The sequence below is a fragment of the Notamacropus eugenii genome, chromosome 4, assembly GCF_028372415.1.
Source record: "Notamacropus eugenii isolate mMacEug1 chromosome 4, mMacEug1.pri_v2, whole genome shotgun sequence".
NCBI lineage: Eukaryota > Metazoa > Chordata > Mammalia > Diprotodontia > Macropodidae > Notamacropus > Notamacropus eugenii.
The window spans coordinates 727,250-748,477 of NC_092875.1; the positions used below are offsets into that span (position 1 = coordinate 727,250).

At 42.1% G+C, this 21,228-nt stretch overlaps 1 protein-coding gene across 1 annotated transcript in view; it reads right to left on the reverse strand.

Moving 5' to 3' along the window:
* LOC140498791 (uncharacterized) overlaps positions 1-21,228 on the reverse strand; it is a 59,147-nt gene that overhangs the window by 24,517 nt on the left and 13,402 nt on the right. Inside the window, 2 exon segments of the mRNA XM_072599578.1 lie at positions 11,243-13,013; positions 20,089-20,184. Coding sequence (XP_072455679.1) covers positions 11,243-13,013; positions 20,089-20,184 — 1,867 coding nt within the window.

Here is a 21,228-nt window from a genome sequence, read left to right on the forward strand (position 1 = left end):
GCTAAAACACCGAACCCCTTTTTTCAGCGATGTGTTTCTGCACTGTGCCTGGAAGTGTCCCGGTTTCCCGCACCTGAAGCATGGTCCCTTTTTGGAGCTTGTGGACAATTGGAAGGCTTGGAAGGCGGAAGTTAGTGTTGCCACCAGTTTTGGGTCTGCTCCACCGCCCTCATCCAGACACTTATCAACTATTTCATCTACAGAGGGGTCTGCGGGCAGGGTGGAGAGTATTCCCCTCGACTTAGTGAGTCCCTCCTTGAACAGCTGAACTATGAGTTGCGATGAGGGACCTCCCTTCCCAAACCTTTTCCATACCGCTTCCTGCACCCTAGTCATAAATTCCAATGCTGATTCACTCTGTCTCTGCCTTAGGTGACTTATAAGGGTTTGAGTGCGCGCTGCAAGGGCATCTAGAGCCTTCATGGCTACTTCCTGAACAGCTCGAATTATAGGTTCAGGGAGGGCTAACTGCTGTTGGAACTCGGCATAGTCTCCAAACCCTGTGAGCTGATTAATGGTGTTCTCTACATCATTGGGGTGATTGGCTTCTGCATAAATCTTCACTTGTCTGTTCCAGTAGGCCTTCCAGGCAGTAAACACAGCGGGATCTAGCACTGCCATCATAATCTCATTCCAATCTCCCGGGAGCCAAGCGGCCACGGAGACGGAAGAGCCCAGTAATTGCTTTACATATGCCGACCCTGCGCCATACTTTGCTACTGCGTCTTTCAAATCCTTTAAAAACTTATATGGAGTGGGACGGTGGGTACGTTGTACGGTACCGTCTTGTTGGGTCTGCTGGAACACCGGGAAGGCAAGGGCATGTCCCGGCCTCCCGGTCCACTCCTCAAAATCAACTTCCTCCCCCTCCTCCGCCGCCTTCAGCAACGCGGCTTGTAGCCGAGAGTGGGCACGGGGATTTCCAGCCGCTGGTTTCGGTTCCTCTAGGGACTTTCCAGCTGCCGGGGGGTGTCTGCGACAGCAAGCACAAGCGCCCTGACACTCGGACGGCCGGGGATTTGTCTGCTTTCGTTTTTGAGAGAGATCTAGCTCCTTATCTGTCTCTTTTGGGGGGGCAGCGCTACAATGTCTCATGTCCTCCCAGGGGTAGAGCGGGAGTGGTAGCGCACCCTCCTCCCCCCAAGGGGGCTCCTTCTCCCCCACCTCGGACCCGCATAGAGAGGGGCCAATCTGTGTACTTATGGCTTGTTCTAAAGGAGGAGGTGAAGGCTGGAGTGCAGAGCTAACCGTGGCATATATAACAAAATCTCTGGAGCTCAGGAATTGAGGATCCTCTTTTTGGTAGGAAGCCATCTGCTGTCCTACTACCCTCCACTTATCATGATCCAAGCCTGTGTGAGCCAACCACGGGGAGACTGTTAGAATTTTCTGCACCCACTGTCTACAATCCTTTATGTGTATTTTTATTCCCACCTGCTTACATATCTTGTACACTTGGCAGGCGAGAACTCCTGCATCCTCCGGTTCCATTCCCTTGGAAATCTGAGAGCCCATGTTTCCTCTAGATAGCCCCGACTATCTAGGTTGCCTGACTCTTCTACCCTTAACTGGGTAGGGTTATACTCACCTCACTCGGCGGGGGCTGCAGTCCCTGTTCAGGCGCCAGCTGTCCCGGGTCTGTCCCTGGGACCTTCGAGTGAGAATCTCCCTTCGGTGGGCACCACTTCGGACGTCTCCGGACCTACCCCGGGGGACACGGCGGCAGGCAATAATCAGGCAATGCGCAGGAGGTTCATAGCTTTATTGCATGGAGGAGTCCCCCGAGCAGTTCAGGGCGTTGTCTTATATAGGGAGGTTCTTCCGGGCTGCCATCCTAACCCGCCCCGAGGGCGAGGCCTACCACCCGATTGGATCCAGCCCACCCGACCAATCCCGTGGGCTCACAACTCCTCTATGGGAGCCGTGTCTCCCTCGGATTGGTGGGCTGCCACTCCCGGGGAGGCCCCTATCCGCCCAGGCGCCTAGGACTGACCCCCGTCAAACATTTGTTTCTAATACTTTGAGTTCCAACTTCTCTCCCTCCCCCCTTCCTCCCCAGCCCCACTGAGAAGGGAAGCAATTCGATACAGGCTAAATATGTGTTCTTTGGCAAAAGACTTCCATAGTAATCATGTTGTGTAATACTAATATATTGCCCTCTGACCTACCCTACCCCTCCTTATTTTCCCCCCACAATTGACCTTGTCCCTTCTCGAAAGTGTTTATTTCTAGTGACTCCCTTCTCCCATAAACTGTTCTTAAAAAGAGGAAGATATTTGTTGTATTAAGAAATGCTTTATAAAATCTTTTGTATGATTTTTGAAAGGTTTACCCATCAAATTTATATTTGTAAGCTAATTTAAGAAGGGAGACCAGGAATTTTATGGTTCCAGGTAACTCTGTGGAAAATTTTAAGAAAGCCTCCTGGCCCCATCCCCCCTTTCATTTGGAAATCCAGTCATTACAGTAGGACTTCTTAAGATCTAATTTGAACTGGAGATGCTCAGAGGAGAAATGTTAACTATTTCTTATTGTGAGGGAGAGGAGTGGCCCCAGCCCCACCCAGGGGCCCCTAAAATCTGAAGAGTCTAAAATGAGCACCCAAGAGGTGTGGCCCTTCACTTTGTTAAAGTTGTAATCTGTATGTAAAGTGTAAACTGTGTATGGAATTCCTGAACTAGGAATTTGTTCAGGTGATAAGTTCTAGTGATTAATTTTTAGGAAATTTAAGATGTGAGTCCTGGTTAAATTTTTGACTGGTGAAATCTATTATCTAATGAACAAGCCTCAGAGAACAATTGTGTCCTCAGTCTGGGATGGGATCCTTCAGGCTCAGTTCCCCATTATGATAGAGGGACTGAGGAAGGAGTCTAGAGTGGCCCCAGGTGGTCTAGGGGTTCCCAGCATGGTCTTGATGGGAGTGTCCAGTAATTTAGAGAATTGGATTAACAGGGCATAGTGATTAGTGATATGCCTCTATGGGCCGCTTGAGAGCCAGTACACATGGCACTCGGTGAGGATTTCCAGGGCCCTTCTAGACAAATGGGACAAAAACTTTTTGGGGGTAATGGACAAAGGTCCCAACTTGGAATAAGGATTTTACATGTTACAAAGAGATGTAAAAGTAATTAGTAGAATAATTGGCTGAATTAATTACTGAGACTAAATTAGAGACATTTTTAGTTCGGGGAAAAGAACTTTAGTTTAAGTTTCTCAGAGACAGGTAACTTTGGATAAAATTTGGCATTGATGGAAAAGTTAAGGTTTTAATGGTAAATTTCATTTTATGATTACTAATTAATCAGGAACTAGAACATGTATAGAAAGGCATATAAGCCACCTAAGACTTGCTTCAAAAGATGTTCCTTAGCCAACGTGAAATCAAAGCCATATCTGAAACCCGGGTATTGGAACTTGCTATTTTAAGATGCTATGGGACTATTAACTGACTGTTCTTCTGAGTCCAACTCCAGGTATGGATAGCAAGAAAAGTAGTCTGAGCCTCTGATCCATGATGCCGGTAAGCCTGTGAGATGCTGGTATGAACTACAAAAGGTGATCTCATGGGAAAGCTGGGAGAGTGGCTGTTCAACCTGGGCTGAGGTAGGATTCTCCTGACTCAATTTCCCCACTGACACCTAGCAGACTTTAAACCTGGCTGAATACCAGTTGATAATCTGCTCCTACCTGGAATTGACATGAAGTTAGGGAGATATTGTTTCCCTGCAATGTCCCTACTCTTAGTGGAAATTTCCTATAGTCAAAAGTTTTGTAAGTTTAATATCAGATTTATTAAATTACAGATTGTTGGCAGGGGAACATCTGAGATTAAGTCCCAAATTAAGTTATTAGGTTTAGGACTTCAGACTTAACAACAAGAAATTAGGGTCTTTTAATTCCTAGTCATAGTGTGAAAAGCATCAGTTTACTAAGGCTTGTGAGGATAGCATACATAGTTATTATTTTGTCTCATTTGGTTAAAAGAAAAATGGTTTGTGGCCTATATTGTAAATGCTTTAAAAGAAGTATTACCTGAGAAACAGAGAATTAATGTAAGATGTAAATACTAGGTTGTAATGTGGACTTCTTAAATCTGACAGTTGGTCAAAGTTCCAATCTTGATTTTGTAAGAGTGCATTTTGGTTAGGGTTAGGGTTAGTATAAAGCTTAAAAATGGTCATCTAAAATGATATTAAGGTCAGTTTAGTACAAGAAGAGACATCTGGATTTCCATAATAAGATAACAGGAAGAAGATACAGAGGTGTTATGATGAAGATGACCCAAAGGAGCATCTAAATCAGAAAACTGCATCACATGATGTCCCTCCCCATTTGAGAGGGAACTCTGAATGGATAATTCATTGATCCACCTTTGTATTTTAAATCTCTATATCTGTGCTTATAACAAGGGGACTTCCCCCCACAATGTGTTGCCCAACTTTGTTTCCTTCCTATATTCATATAAAGGGGGACAGATGAAAGGAAGAATGTATAGGGGAAAGAATGTGAGGATTGCATTTAATTTTAAAGATTGCCCATGTTCTTGTCCAAACTTGGTCTTCTCCTTTAAAAGCATGAAGGAGAGGAAGGAGTGGTATGAGAGAATAAAAAGTGAAGATCACTTAACAGTTAATCTATATTAGTAGTGGTGTGAACGTCTTCAGATGATAGAGAAGAGGAGGGATTGAGTGAGATGAGGAGACTGTGAGGACTTATCATAATATATTTTCTAAATAAAATTTCTTTTCCATAAGGCATAAGTTTCAGGAATCCAGGGCTTGTGAGCAGTCAGTTGCCCCCCCCCCCCACCTTTTACCCCTCCCTTCTTTCTTTGTGAGAGTGCTGTGGACTGTAGCCGAAACTTGCAAGTTACTCAGATCTCCCCTTTTGTTTGTTGTACTTTGCCATATCGACAGTACAAGCTCCCCTTCTCCCCCCCCCGCCCACTTTTTACCTTAGTTATGGAATAGCCACATCCGCAGTTAATTAGGTGATTGTGTGGGAAAAGGTGAATATCTCCCTGGGTTTGTCTAGTTTTTCCGCACTTAGATTGTAAGTCCGCCTCCCAGCCAATGGACAGGTGGGATAGTGGGGAGGTGGGATTCTCTGTGTGTTAGGATACAAGATTGTGCTCCAATTTCTGTAAGTGGCCTCCTTCCATCAGATTAGCCCCGTTCTGGTGGAGAGATGCCCCTTTCTACCGAGAATTGTAATAAATCATTTTCTGTTCTTATCGAGAAGCCTCTTTATTTAAAATTTTGAGTAAGGGTCTTTTTAACCACACAAAAGCATAGCAAATTTTGAGAAAAGAAGCAGGATCAAGCTAATTCCTTTAAGAATTATATGCAGATGTATATGATTGATTTCCAACATTTATCTCTCATGGAAATTAAAGCTTTTAAGCATGTTTGGTAATAAGATCTCAGATTTGAATTTTTACACAAAAATTGTATAGGATAGTGGTAAAAGTAAGTGAAATTATTTCTCATTTATTAAAGTATCTGTGATCATTTTGAAAGGCAAAAGAGCTCATTTTATGGTTGGACCCTCCCATTCTAAAGGATTCTTCTACCAGGTAAAGAATTTAGGTAAAGTTAGAAAAAGGAAATAATAAACTGATATTCTCCAACGTTTCAAAAGTGGAGAACCAAATTGAAGGGATTGTACTAATTTCTGGGAACTTCTAGATCTGAACCAAAGAAGCAGAATTCTCTTTTAGAACTACCCTGAGAAAAAAAACCTATTGTCCAAGAAAGGATATCTAGGGAGCAGATAACGAGATGAGACATCTGGGACTCAAAACGTGCTGCTCGAATGGACATCGGGTATGGGTTATAAAGATATAAGGAGACTTGATGTCAGTTAACATCAGTAATAATGATTGCATTGATTTGTATGGTTCATGTTGAAGTTTTCTTGGTTATCTTGGTGATATGTAAATCTCCCTTCTTGAAACAAGGCTATTGTGAGCCAACTGAGTAGTTTAATCTGTATCTGCTGGGCTCAATGAAATGATGCAATTTTGTGAGTTGTGAGAAAACTTTATTGTATTGTTTGAACCTAGCCCTGCAGAGAGGGAAAACGAAAAATTCCTATGTGCCTTTAGGCAAGGACATATATTGTACTGTTTCCTCTCAATTATCAATTCATGTGTCTTCTAGGAGCCCCTGTCATGTCTGCCTGACTACTCCTCCTTCGGTGAGGTAGGGGGTGCCAACCCCAAGCACAAGAATTACCCTCTCCCACTCATGGATGGGCAGATGAGAATAATTTCTCCCAAAGGTTATGAAGGCAGCTGAAGCAGGTTCTGGGGAGTGCTAGGAGTTTGGGCAGACACAGAAGGTGCTAAGGTCATTCACTACATCCTGGACATGCCCAGTCCAAGCTTCCTAGTGACCCCACCTCTAAGCCATGACTGGGGGAGAGATGCTCTCTGCCTGTCCCTCTCCCTTCTCTTCCTTATTCTGCCTCCCTTCCCTTCCTCATTCTGCCTTCCTTCCCCATCCTGTTCCCAGTCTGAGAGCTCTCCCTTCTTCCTTCAAAGCTGGTCTCTGTGCCTTCTTAAAGTGTGATTGCTGCCCCATTTCCTGCTGCTGAATATGGTGTTTCCCAGTGAATACATAAAGGACAAGGTGTGCCTGTAACCCTCCCTCCCCTTTCAAAAATTAATTCACAGAGGTCATGAGATGAAGACAGGACAACAGAACCTCTAACCTTGAACTGGGGGCAGGGATCCAGGGCACCTAGGGTCCTATAGGAAAAGTGTGAAGAGAGAGTTGGATCCAATGATAAAATGGAGGGTGGTGCCCTGAGGCATTTGGGATGTGATTGGCAATCTGGGTAAGACTCAGGGACAGTGACCTAGGCAATAGCTAGGCTTGGAGGGAGGTATGTTCCTCACAGCCATGGAGAAATGGTCAGCGGGACTCAAGGAGCGGAAATGAGGCCCAAAGGAAGGGGAGCCAGGAGGACCCTGGTGATTCGTAGGATCCTGGCCCAGGCCTCCCTGGGCCCTGCTCCTGAAGAATTGGCTTCCAGAAGGCAATGATCTCAGCTCCTAGGCTTCCTGTTTATAGCCAGTACTGGAGATGGGTCCTTCCAGTCCCACATAGCCCCCTCCTGTCAGATCTCTGAAGCCCAGGATTGGCCTTTTCTTCCAACGGCACACTGAGTTAGGACTACAGGACTTTGCCTGTCTCCTTCCCAAGCTCTACCCTGTACCCCAGGGAATGCCCAAACCCCATATCCTTCACTCCTCTCCACTTACTCTCTGACCCAGGGCCACTAGTTTCCTGGCTGTGGTCAACAACCTACATGTCCTGACACTGTGTCCTTCCAAAGACCGCCATCTCCTCTTACAATGTCCTCTCTCCTCACCTCAGCCTCCTGGCTTCAGTCTTCTCAGCCAACATCTCACCTTCTGAAACGAATCTTTTCTGGTACCTAACACCCTTAGAGCATTGTCTCTGAGAGCCCTAGACTTCCTTCTGTAGATGCCCCCTAGGCCTCCAAACTCCACCCCAGAGCTTCAATTCTACCATAGCCACAACCCCCCAACCTGATCATCCCTGAGAACTCTGCCTCTCCCATAGCTCCACCACCTTCCTTACCCCTCCTGCTTTGGGACTCAGACCCTCCTCTTTCTGTGCAGAAAGAGGTAGGGTAAAATTGGGCAGCAGACTAGCTGAAATTAGTAGGCTGCATTATTGAAAGTCCAGACAGCACAAGACCCTTAAGAAACTGAGATTCTATATGGTACTGCTTATAACTGTGAGTCCAGATTTAATGGGATGGAGTTTGTCCCAAACCATTTGTTACTATTTAAAGTTGCATGTGTTGCTATCAGGACAATTTTGATAATTGACCTTGTATTGGTAAGACAGGCTAGAATGCAAAATATATATCAAATTTCATGACAGTGATCTATTTAGAAATGTCCATATAAGAAATAGAAGTGCAACTGGTGCTAAAGTCAATTACACCAGTCAATGAAGGCAATCTCTCCAGGGTGTCAAACTGATAAGATGCATAAAGTGATTGATTTTCTATGTAACATCCTTTGGAAATATATTCAACTAAATCAGTGTCATTTGTTCATAACTCTTTCTTATTTTGAATTCAAATTGTCATCTATTATCTTTTGTTCTTTTGAGTTTGGGATTTGGGGGAAACCAGAATGTAGGAAATGGATCTAATAAAACAATTTCTGGAGGGTGATGCAATGACAACCTCGCTAAATGAACTTTCCTTTACAAATACTGAATTAAGCTACTCAACAGTGGGGTAACAATGCTTAGCAACATAAGAATTTAATTGGGCATGCTTTGTTTTAAAAAAAATAATGACAACATACTGCTTGAGAAAAGGACAGAAGAGCTTGTCAATTCTCCTTTTCTGGGAAGTTCTTCAGGTCTCACCAGGTGCCTTCAGATCTTCTCTTTGATAAATGTCATAAAATCTTATCAGCTCTGGGGAAGACCTTGCTAAGTTTCTCCACTTCTGAATAAGTAAGACCATTCCGAATCCAAGGGGAGGGAGTGGTGGTGGTGTTTAGAAAGTTATTTCTATCACAGAAACAATATTTATCTGATAAGTTGACCACTGATGATGAAAATTATAAAAATGAATCTAGAAAAGCATGTACGGAAATTCTCCTTTGAGCCAGGGTGTATCATTTCCCTTAGTATCTAGGTTTGCCATAGATTCATGTTAAACAGAAACTCCACTTTTACCTGCTTTCGATCATTTCCATTTAATTATGCTATCCTCTTGAGCATGTACAATTATGTGAGAAGCTGACGTCCTCATTACCCAGGTCAAAATTGGGATTCCAGACCTTAATGGCCTCATGGCCCAAAGTCAGTTGTTCAGTCTCTACCAAAACCTGATATGCAGCTAACAACTAATTTTCAAAAGAGGTGTGCTGAATTCCAGATGAAAGGAGTTTCCCAGACCAAAATCCAAATGTCCTAGATGTGCTATGTGATGTCATCAATATCCAAACAATCCTATAAACTTTTGGGCCTCTTTCTTCTTGGTGAGGATAGAAAAATCCTGAATCTTTTGTCAGGCTTGCAGGAGAATCTCTCACAGCCCCTTATTCCTTTGTTTACCCAAACGTTTTATGACACCTTGTCCTTGAATATTTGCAGGATTAGCTTCCCACCCTTTGCTTTTCATATGCTTGAAGTATCAAACTCTTCTCCACTTCTTTTTTTTTACATTTTTTCCCTGTATCATAATATCATCTATGCAGTGGGTAAGCAGGAAATCGGATAGTTCTAATTCATCTAAATGTTCAGCCACACTCCTATGACAAATAGTGGGTCTATGCAGATATCCTTGTAGCAAGCATGTAAAAGTATATTGTCAGCCCTGCCAAGTGAAAGGAAATTGGTCCCATTGTTTAGAATCTATTAGAATAGTAAAGAAAGCATTGGCTAAATCAGTAACTACATACCAAATTCCATCATATTCCTGGAACCTTTCTATTAAGGTAATTGTATCTGGAACAGCAGCATACAAAGGAGGAGTCACCTTATTCAATTGTCTATTAATCCACTGTTATCCTTCATGTCCCATCTGACTTTCCTACTGGCCAGACAGGATTATTCCATCAAGTGGTTATAGGGACTAACACGCGTGCCTCAACATATTCCTTTATAGCACTGGTAATTTCATCTTGCACACTTGGCACACGATACTGGTTTAATTACTTTAGAAGGTTCAGGTAAAGGGACTGGGTCCATTTTCATTTTACTCACTAAAGCTGTATTCATTCCTATCTTCCTTACTGCAAATTGGTATCTCTCCTCAGGTGTATTTAGAGTCATACCTCTCAATATATCTATTCCAATGATTTAAGAATGGGAACAATTACTGTGGTACATTCTCTCTTAGGTAACCGTCCAATTTTCATTGTTAGTTTGACTTATCTGGCTGATATTTCAGCCCCTCCCAGGCCTGTGATGGTGATGATAGGAGTTCCATGTTTAAAATTCTCAGGGATTTCATATATAAAGGAGGCCCTCACTCCAGTGTCTTTTAATGCATAGGGCAGGCGATCACATGGCGGCCAGAAGAAACGATACAAGGACACTCTCAAGGTCTCTCTCAAGAACTTTGGATTTGACTGTGCAATATGGGAGATGCTGGCACAGGATGGCTCAGCTTGGCATGCTCACATTAGAAAGGGTGCTGTGCTCTTTGAGCAAAGCAGAATTGAGACAGCACAAAGTAAACACAGGATACACAAATATGGGACATCCAACCCAAATATTCACACGGACTGTCTGTGCCCAACCTGTGGTAGAGCATTCCGAGCTAGTATTGGTCTGAGCAGCCACAGTTGAACAAACTGAAATATCACTTTATCATGGTGAGGTCACTGTGGTCCTCTCTGAAGACGAAGGACAACAACCAACCAAGCAATATGGTTCGATTGATATGAGGTCTGTAATCCCATCTGTGTAATTTCTTCACTCTGAGCTGGGGCTCAATTTCCTATTCTCCCTGAAGGTGGGACAAGTGTGGATACAAGGGTTCAGAAGGATCTGTAGGGGCAGTTCTTACTTCTCTATTCTGTCTAGTATCAAGCCCCTTTTCTCAGTACACTCTGTATAGTTCCTTAGTTGGAATATCATCCATGCTTCCAAAATCAACTCTGCCTCTCAACAGGGCAATAAGCAATTCTTTTCTTGTCCTTCAATTCTGCCTTTGAATCCGCTGGCTATTTACTCTTCTCTCTTGAGGAAATTTATCTTTTCCCCAGTCCCCTGTCACTTAACTGTGAAATCTTGTCCAGCACCTCTCAAAGAGGGTTCCCTATTTCCCCAATTATTAGAGTCCAAACTGGGAACTTGTAAGCAGGAGGAGCTATCTACATTGTTATATTCCTATAGAAAACTGCAAAGAGGGCATCACAGTATGCATTTGCATTTCTGATCATTACAGCAGCCTTCATTACCTCCTCCTTTAACTTTTTTTTATATAGTCCCAAAGTGAATACCGGGGTCAATCTCCACTAGGCCATATAGAGTCAGTAGGATACTGCGTCCTTAAGCCTTCTGCACCCAAAGCTAACACACAGTTATACTGTTACCTCCTTGCATATTGTAATTTCTAAAGACTTGCTGTACAAAAGGATTCTGATAGCTATAAATTTCAAGCAATCCATGTCATGAGGTCTGTTATAAGATTCCTATATCTCCCATGAACTCTCTGATAGTAAATAAGGACTGACTTTAGCCTGAAGGCTTTACCACAATGATTACATTGTTAAGGTTTCTCTCCAGTGTGGATTTTCTGATGTCGGGTAAGATGGTTCCCCCGTTTGAAAGCTTTTCCACACTGGGTACATTCATAAGGTTTGTCTCCATTGTGGATTCTCCGATGTACAATAAAAGTGGACTTCTCTGTAAAAGTCTTTACACATTGAGTGCATTCATAACGTTTCTCTCTAGTGTGGATTCTTTCATGTCTAACAAGACTGGGCTTCTGTGTAAAAGTCTTTCCACACTGATTACATTCATAAGGTTTCTCTCCAGTGTGGACTCTTTCATGTCTAACAAGACTGCCTTTCCATGTAAAAGTCTTTCCACATTGATCACATTTATGAGGTGTCTCTCCAGTGTGGACTCTGTGATGGATAGCAACACTGCACTTCTTTGTGAAAGTCTTTCCACATTGATCACATTCATAAGGTTTCACTTCAGTGTGGGCTCTCTGCTGTGTAAGACAAACCTTCCCCATAAAAGCCTTTCCACTTTGATTAGATTCATAAGTTTTCTCTCCAGTGTGGATCCTCTGATGTTCACTAAGAGACCTCCTACCTCTGTAAGATTTTCCACACTGATTACATTTATAAGGTTTCTCTCCAGTGTGAATTCTCTGATGTTCAACAAGACTTTCCTTCCATCTGTAAGCCTTTCCACATTGAAAACATTTATAAGGTTCTTCTCCAGTGTGGATTCTCTGATGTAGAGTAAGGCTTTTGCACCATTTAAAAGCTTTTCCACACTGATTACATTCATAAGGTTTCTCTCCAGTGTGTGTTCTCTGATGTTCAAGGAGACGATCCTTCCGTGTAAAAGCCTTTTCACATTGATCACATCCATAAGGTTTCTCTCCAGTGAGGAGTCTCTGATGTAGATTAAGACTTTCCAAACATTTAAAAGCTTTTCCACATTGATTATATTCATGAAGTTTCTCTCCAGTGTGTGTTCTCTGATGTCGAATAAGACTGATCCACAATTTAAAAGGTTTTCCACATTGATTACATTGAAAAGGTTTTTCTTCAGTGTGTGTTCTCTGATGTTTAATAAGATGAGCCCTCCGTATAAAAGCCTTTTCACATTCATTACATCCATAAGGTTTCTCTCCAGTGTGGATCATCTGATGGTAATAAAGACAAGCCTTCCATGTAAAAGTCTTTGCACACTGATAACATTTATAAGGTTTCTCTCCAGTATGTTTTCTCTGATGTATAATAAGAGATTTCTTCTCTCTAAAAGCCTTTTCACATTGATTACACTGGTAAGGTTTCTCTCCAGTGTGTGTTCTCTGATGTATAATAAGATACCTCTGTATAAAAGCCTTTCCACAATGGCTGCATTTATGTTTCTTTTCGGTGTGGATCTTCTGATGTCTGAAAAGACTATCCTTCCATGTAAAACTCTTTCCACATTGATAACATTTATAAAGTTTCACTTTGGAGTGGGTGCTCTTATGTACAATAAGGTAAGCCTCCTTTTTAAAAGCTTTTCTACATTGCTTACATTTATACGGTTTCTCTTCACTGTGTGTTTTCACATGTGCGAGAAGATATTTCCTCTTGGCAAAACCCTTCCCACACTGTTTACAGTCATATTTCTCTGTGGTGTGGATACGCTCAGGTGTTGTGCAGACTTCTCTGCAACTGGAGTCAGAGGGACCATCACTTTGCTTGTGACTTTCTTCCACAGAAAGGCTTGGCTCTGCAGTACTTTCCTTCATTTTCAGTCTGATCTCCCCTTCTGAAAAAAAAAAAGCCAAAAATAAAACAAATAGACACTATACGTACACAGACTTCTATCCCCTTTGCTTCACGGGTAGAACAAAACCTCAGTTACTTTCTGTTTCTCTGAGCAAAGAGAAACATCTTAAAATGGAAGAAACAATCACTTCAAAATGCCCTCAGCTCACATCCCAAGGATGATTTAATTTCCAAAGAGCTTCAGGCATGAATTTCCACTGGATCCTCACAAAAACCTGTGACACAGGTAGGACCATCATTCTCATCATATTCACAACTCAGACCATTGGCTCAAAATGGCTGAGTGATTTGGCCCAAATCTGAGCAGCTGGGACTAGAATCCAAACCTCCTCCACGTTCAATCCTTTCTTCATATATATAATGCTATTTAATGTACATATACCAAATATTTCATGATCTGTTCTACCAGTAACCACAACCTAATTTCCCTAGGAATCACTTTCAATCTTATTTTTTCTGTTGCATTATCTGAGCACATATAGAATCCATATTTTTTCTGTATTTACTTTAGGCATGAGGGATTTTGTTCAGACCCATTAATTTCTTGAGATAGTCATTACTTACTTCTTTTTAAAAATTATCTTTAAATGGCTCTGCTCACTAAAATAAAATTAAAAGCTTTCTATAACACACAATTCTATAAAATGCATGGCATTACCCATGTCTGAAAATAGGTGTCTGATACAGGAATTACAGTCTATCACCTGCTGGTACAGAACTGCCTGTTTCACTCCTTGTTTTCTTGCACCCCTTCCCTTTCAAAGGTTTACAATCCTTGAAGGATTGAGACAGCTGTCCAAGAGAGTTGAGCTAAACATTTGTCAGGGGTACCTTATGTGGTAAATAACTGTACAGTTTGGTTACAAATATATTTATCTTCTGGGTCAAGAAGTATGTGTATGTCTCAATATTAACAACTGCCTTTTTGCAACGATTCAAAATTATCATCATTTGAAATGAACTTCTTTTGGGGAACATGCAGCGAGTGCCTCAAACTCTGACTGCTTCTGACCAACTACAGATATATTGGTTTCAATATATTTCATATATATAATATATTAATGTTATATATATGTATATATATAATATATTAAATACAATATATTCTTTCAGTTTCTCAACTTAACATCAAATTGTTTCCAAACTTCCAAGAAGGTTGGACATTCATGTGCAAATCATCACAGACATGCCAAGACCCTTGGTGACTGTCTAACACTGCACTGAATTATTACTCTTCTGGGTCTACCTTGTAATCACATCTCCTCAAACCTGAAATCACAGATCAAGATCTCACTTGGGTTTACACTGTTGCAGCAGGGAGGGAAGGCTATTGGAAAACCATCATCACCAAGCTTGCACAGTACAGTCTATCATGAAATGATCATGGACCATCACAACATTTCTACAAAAACAGATCTTAAAGTGCCACTCACTGAAATGCTGAGTTTGTTCTCTAACTAGAACTTCTCCTCTGTTCATGTTTATCTTCTTCTATCTGGCAGCTTCTCAAAGGACAGCATGGGTTATTCATTCAGTAGAGGTTCAGTGAATGTGTAGCTAGTTTACCAGTGGTAGAAATATAAACACTAATTGAAAAAAACACCCAAAAAAGCAATACTGGCAATTGATCTTCAAGCACATTTGTCATTTAAGGTGGTAATTATCAAGAGCCAATAGAAAAAGGAAATTTTAAAATAGTAATGAGCAAATTCATCGTGACTGGTTAGAGTCAAAAAATAAATGAATTTTCATTACCTGGAAGGGATTTTTCAAATTCACTTTCCATTTTCCACCTCATTCATGAGTGCCCATTTTGAACATATTCTGTTAAAATATCAGAATACTACTAGTGGTGCAGTGAAAGCTGGACCTCCAATCAGGAAGACCTCAGCTCCCATTCCCCTTCATAAACTTGCTTGTCCTGTGACCCTGGGGAAGTCACAAGACCTCAGTTTGACTCAGTATTTTTATCTGTAAAATGGGCATAGTTATAGCATCCAGTTGCTAGGGTTCTTATGAGGATAAAAAGAGACAACATTTGTATGCAGCATGACACATAGTAGGTGCTGTACAAATGCTCCCTATCACTTTCATTTTGACTGTTTCCTCCCCAATCCTACTCTCCTTTTAAACCAATATTAGCCTCAATCCTTTGATTCCCTTATTTCTTTGTGGAACTAAATGTATTTCCATTTCAAAAGACTTTCTTTCCCTTGTTATCAGCATGTGTTTGTAAACTAGAATCTGAGCTCTGAGATCAGAGAGACTGTCTTTTGACTTCCTTTGTATCCTTAAGGCTTAGCACATTAGCCTAAAACAGAAGGCACTTAATCAATACTTATAGATTTCCTGCCTGGGCCCAAGGCTGATAGCAGTCCCCAGTCTCTACCTCTACTCCCCGCATTCTGGTCTCTCCCCTATTTGTTGAATGCATGTTTGGGCCTCAGCCCTGTTTCTGTCACTTTCTTGTACTCAATCACCATTAAGGAGTTACATTAGTCAGGTTTGAACCTTAATGGAACCAGACAAGCACCAACGCTGAAGATTACAGAGGTTTCTTTCTAGGCTCCTGAAGGATCTCCTTCTATAGGATACCTGTGGATATCCTATAGGATACCAGCTCACTAAACTGATGTCGTGGTCACCTATAGGAACCTGGCTAATGACTCTCCAAGAATGGGGACAGAGATTAGCCAGAGAAATTAGGAAAGAGACTTGGAGTAATCATTTATGCAAAGTTTTGCTTTGGAAGACTCCTGAGTAAGGCAGCAGCCATCTCTCTTCCTCATGTGCTCCTAAATGTACAGAGAGAAAATCATGGAATCAGGCTGCCAGATCTACTACCAATTTAAGCTACATAAACTCAGCTGGGCCCTCACTGGTGTAAGGCAATCCTGGGCCATCTCCCTAACTGACTCCCTGGGCCACTCACCACAGCAGCTCTTCCAAATCTTTTCATTCATCCCCAATACTCCATCGTGTCTTGCTTCTACCCCCTCCTCCCAACCATTGAAAAAAAAAACTAGGCATTTATCAAGGGCTTTGTTTTCCTCCTCATCTCACATAAATCTGATGTCTTCTTCTCTTTTTTGACCCCCATATCACATGGAAAGATTCTTCTTCTGCTTGCTAAAGAAAATCCCCTTCCATGTGAAAATGATGTCACTCTACTCCCTCATGTACCTCTTCATATTCCTCCTCTAGTAACTCTTTCCACCAGTTTTCATTCTCTCCTACACTGATGACTCCTTACCTATTACCACAAATAAAATCATTTCTCTCTAATCCTTAAAAAACTCTCACATAACCATGCACACCCTTGAGATGGTGTCCAATATCTTTATTTTATAGCTAAACAGTTAAGAGATTGCCATTTCCATTTGGTGTCTCTAACTCCTTTCCCTGGCTTTCTTTGAACCTCTTTCTCTTTTCTTTTTCTCCTTTTTTCTTCCCTGCCACAGCCACCATATGGCCACCATTAGACACAAATAGGTCTATCTACGTAAAATTATTCTAGGCATACTTCTATTTATCAGTTCTTTCTCTGTATGTGGATAGCATCTTTCTTCATTCAGTTAATTTGGGTATCTACAGTAGTAAAAAGAAAAAAGGAACTCTGCATGCCACCTCCAAATTTTATTGTTCAAGTGAAACACATCCCTCAAAAGTTACCAATCTTCTCTAAATTGCAAACATTCAATGGCTATTACTTAATCCTAACCCTTTCTGACTTCTGTGCCCACACAGACACTGTCAGTCTCTCCCTTTGCTGATCCCCCCTGTCTAGATTTTAATGACATTACTCTCTCCTGGTTCTACTTCTACCATATCCAAAAGGAAGCTCATTTTCTTTCCTCAGCCCTCCCATCTTTTTCCATTCCTAATGCTATCCAAGGCATTCTCCCATCAGTCCAGGACCAGAAATGAAGTGCCATGCATTTCTCACCAACTCTCACACATCTCACACTCCTGATGCCCATGCTCATTCTGTACCAAAGTCCTGTTGATTCCACTTTGTGACATCATTCCACAGATCCTTTTCTATTTCATTATTGTCACTTTCTTGATTCAGACCCCAGTCACCTCACACCTAACACAGTGTCAAAGCCTGCTGGTTGGTCCAGTTGCCTCAATTCTCCCCTCAGTCCAGTCAGTTCTCCATCCAGTTATCAAATTCATCTTTAAGTTCTCACCAGACTGGTGATTAAGTTCTCACCAACCTCCTGTGGCTCCCCAGCAAAAGAATGAAATATAAAACCATCTCTAGGGCTGGGAAAGCACTTCATCACCTACTCTTTCCCTACTCCTCCCATCTTCTTTCATTCTATTTCCCCCTTCCATATATGTTTTTTTAGGTAGCATTTCCTTCTCTTAAAAAAAATTTATATATTTTTATTTTTCAACATTCATTTCCACAAGATTTTTGAGTTCCAAATTTTCTCCCCATCTCTCCCCTCTGCCCACCTCAAGACAGCATGCATTCTGATTACCCCTTCCCCCAATCAGCCCTCCCTTCTATCACACCCCTCCCTTCTCTTATCCTCATCCCCTCTATTTTCTTGTAGGGCAAGGTAGATTTCTACACCCCATTGCCTGTATATCTTATTTCCTAGTAAAAACAATTTTTAACATTCATTTTTAAAACTTTGAATTCCAACTTCTCTCCCTTCCTCCTTTAAGTAAGTCCTTTATGATTTCTCTCTCCTGTTTGCCTTTTCATGCTTCTCTTGATGCTTCTGTGTGAAAGTCAGATTTTCTATTCAGCGCTGGTTTTCTCATCAACAACACTTGAAAGTCCTCTATTTCACTGACTGACCATCTTTCCCCTGTGGTATTACACTCAGTTTTGCTGGGTAGGTGGTTCTTGGTTTTAATCCTAGTTCCTTTGACTTCTGGAATATCATACTCCAAGTCCTACAATCTCTAAATGTAGAAGTTACTAGATCTTGTGTTATCCTGATTGTTTTTCCACAATACCTGAATTGTTTCTAGCTGCCTGCAATATTTTCTCCTTGACCTGTGAACTCTGGAATTTGGCTCCCATATTCCTAGGAGTTTTCTTTTGGGGATCTTTTTCAGAAAGTGATCAGTGGATTCTTTCAATATTTATTTTGCCCTCTGGTTCTAGAATATCAGGGCACTTTTCCTTGATAATTTCTTGCAAAATGATATCTAGACTCTTTTTTTTATGATGGCTTTCAGGTAGTCCCATAATCTTTAAATTGTCTCTCCTCGATCTACTTTCCAGGTCAGTTGCTTTTCCAATGAGATATTTCACATTGTCTCCTATTTTTTCATTCCTCTGGTTTTGTTTTATAACTTCTTCATTTTTCATAAAGTCATTGGCTTCCATCTACTGCACTCTAATCTTTAAAGAATTATTTTCTTCAGTGAGTTTTTGGACCTTCTTTTCCATCTGGCCAGTTCTGCTTTTTAGGGCACTATTCTCTTCATTGGCTTTTTGAATGTCTTTCATGTCTTGGGTTAGTCTATTTTTTACAATGCTATTTTCTTCAGTATTTGTGGGGGGGGGGGGTCTCCTTTAGCAAGGAGTTGACTCTTTCTCATAATTTTCTTACATAACTCTCATTTCTCTTCCCAACTTTTGCTCTACTTCTCTTACTTGATTTTCAGAATCCTTTTTGAGCTCTTCCATGGCCTGTGACCAATTCATATATTTCTTGAAGGCTTTGGATGGAGGAGCTTTGACTCTGTTGTCTTCTGTTTGCATGTTTTGGACTTCCTTGTCACCAAAGTAAGATTCTACAATCTGATTCTTTTTTCAGTTTCTACTTATTTCCCCACTCATCTACTTTGAGTTCTTTCTCAAGGCAGATCTCTGCTTCCAGTGGGAGTGGATTGATTCCCCCACCATTTATGGTTCTAGAGCTCCAGAAACAGCCACTGCTGCTGCCGTTGGTGCTGCTGTGGGTTCCTCTGCTCCCTTCCCCCTTGAGCTCCCTGGGGCTGGGGCCAGACCACTCCATTCTCCTACAATGGTCCCACAGGCTTTTCCCACTGACTTTCCAATTTGTTCGCACAGTTTTGGGGTCGTGACATCTGGAAACCACCACAGATGCCTGAGATTCAGTCCCCCCAAGACCTGCTCAGGTCTCATCTCTGCCATTTTGGCCCACACTGGACTGTGACCTGCCCCCACTCTGGAGCAATAGACACTGACCTGCAACCTTCTGGGCTGTCTTGGGCTGGAGATTTACTTCACTCTATCGTTCTGTGGGTTCTGAAGCTCCAGAATTTGTTTAGTCATTTTTTATTTGTATTTGGCTGGGCTTGCGGGCAGCACTCTAGAAAGTCTGTGTTGCCATCTTGGCTCCACCCCCACCATATATGTTTTAATCTATTTCTTTGGGCCTCCTTTTTACTCTGGGGACAGGACCTTCCACCTCCTGACTCTGTGAGTTTTTTTCACCATCCCTGTGGTCTATAATGTTCTCCCTGGCTTCCCTAAATCCTCACTTACATCCCACCTCCCATAATAAGCCTTTCCCAGTCTTCCTGAAATTTAGGGCCTTCCCTCTCTTGACTAGCTCCAATTTATCCTGTCCATATTGAATTTCTACATAGTTGTTGGCACGTTCTCTGCCCCACCAGACTGTGAGCTCCAGGGGAGCAAGGCCTCTTGCGTTGATTCATGAGCTTGGTGCTTTGTCCAGGATCTGGAACAGAGTAGGCACTTAGAAATGTAATGACTCAGAGAAAGTCTAGGAGAGAACTCATATAGGAGAACCTAAGCCCTTTTATACATTCAGGACAATCCATGCCTCCAAATTTCCAAACAATGACTTTGTTTTGCATCATAGATTTATCACTGGAAGGAAGATGAAAGGCCATGGAGTCCAAATCTCTCTTATTACAGATGAAGAAAATGAGGTTTAGTGGTTCGGTGATGGACCCATGAAGCCACAACTGAGAAACATCTGAAAAAGAATTCCAAGTCAGGTCTTCCTTCCTCCACATTGAGTACCTGCCTCACCACAACACAGAGCAGCCTCTTGTAACCCCAGCTCCCATATACCTGCTTTTACTTCACTCACCTGGATAGTGCCTCCTCAGGCCTTCTTGCTCTGGCATCCATGGTACTTCCCTTTTCTCAAAATAAGAGATCACATCTTCTCTGGGAATTGGTAGCCCTGGGCATGGGGAGTCAGGGATAAGCATGGAGAGAAAGTTGTCATTCATATCCCTTTAGGAAAGACATTCAGAGCTGCTCCATTCTGAGATTCACTCCATCATGTTCACATACATGAACCTGTACTCACCCATTAGTACTTGTAATGTAAGGAACACAAAATAGCATGTGCTACATTATCCTTTTGTACAACCTATTCTGAGAAAGTGCCAGACCTCTTCCCCAATCCTGTCAAGTCCCACTCTTGTAGAAACTTCTCATTCCAAAGTGGGCTAAAAAGGCTTATTATGCAAAACCAGACTAGAGTCCCAGAACAAGGGCCTAGATGAGCCAACTTTTGCCCTGTCCTCCTCCCCTGTTCCTCACTCCCTGAAACCTATAGAAACCTTGTGTACTATTTATCTGGGACATCTTTGCCTCTTCAGGTGAGAGTCTCCTGCTGGCAAACTCAATAAACCCTAGTCGGTCCAAACTCGACTTCTCAGCCATTCTGTTATTCCTGGCAAAGCTGAGAACATGTAAGCAAGGACCCAGGTTGGTTCCCAGGACTCCTGAAGGATAATCTCATAGTATTTCTTTTCTGAGCTTTGGAAAGAGGTGGGAGAGAAGATCATGGAACCAGGTTGGAATCAGAAATTTTGATCTCGGTGAACGTTCTTCATAGAAGGATGGACTCACTGCACACTATCCTTTCTCTAGAAATGAGAGACAGCTGATAGTGCAGTGGGGAGAGCCCTGGGCCTAGAATGAGGCATTCCAGAGTCTAAATCCAGCCTCAAACTGTTACTAGCTGTGTGCCCCAGGACGAATCACTTAATCTCCATTTGCCTCAGTTTCCTCAACTGTCAAATGGGGAGAATAATATCCTCTAACTTGGAAGGTTATTGTGAGAATGAAGTGACATAACATTGTAAAGAAAGCCCTGGGCCCAGCACCTGGTATACAGTAGGTGAAAATAAATGCTTCTTCCCTTCCCTTCCTTTCCCACCATCTCTGTTGGAATTTGAGGGCAACAGAAGGAGGATTAAGGACAAACTTGCTAAAG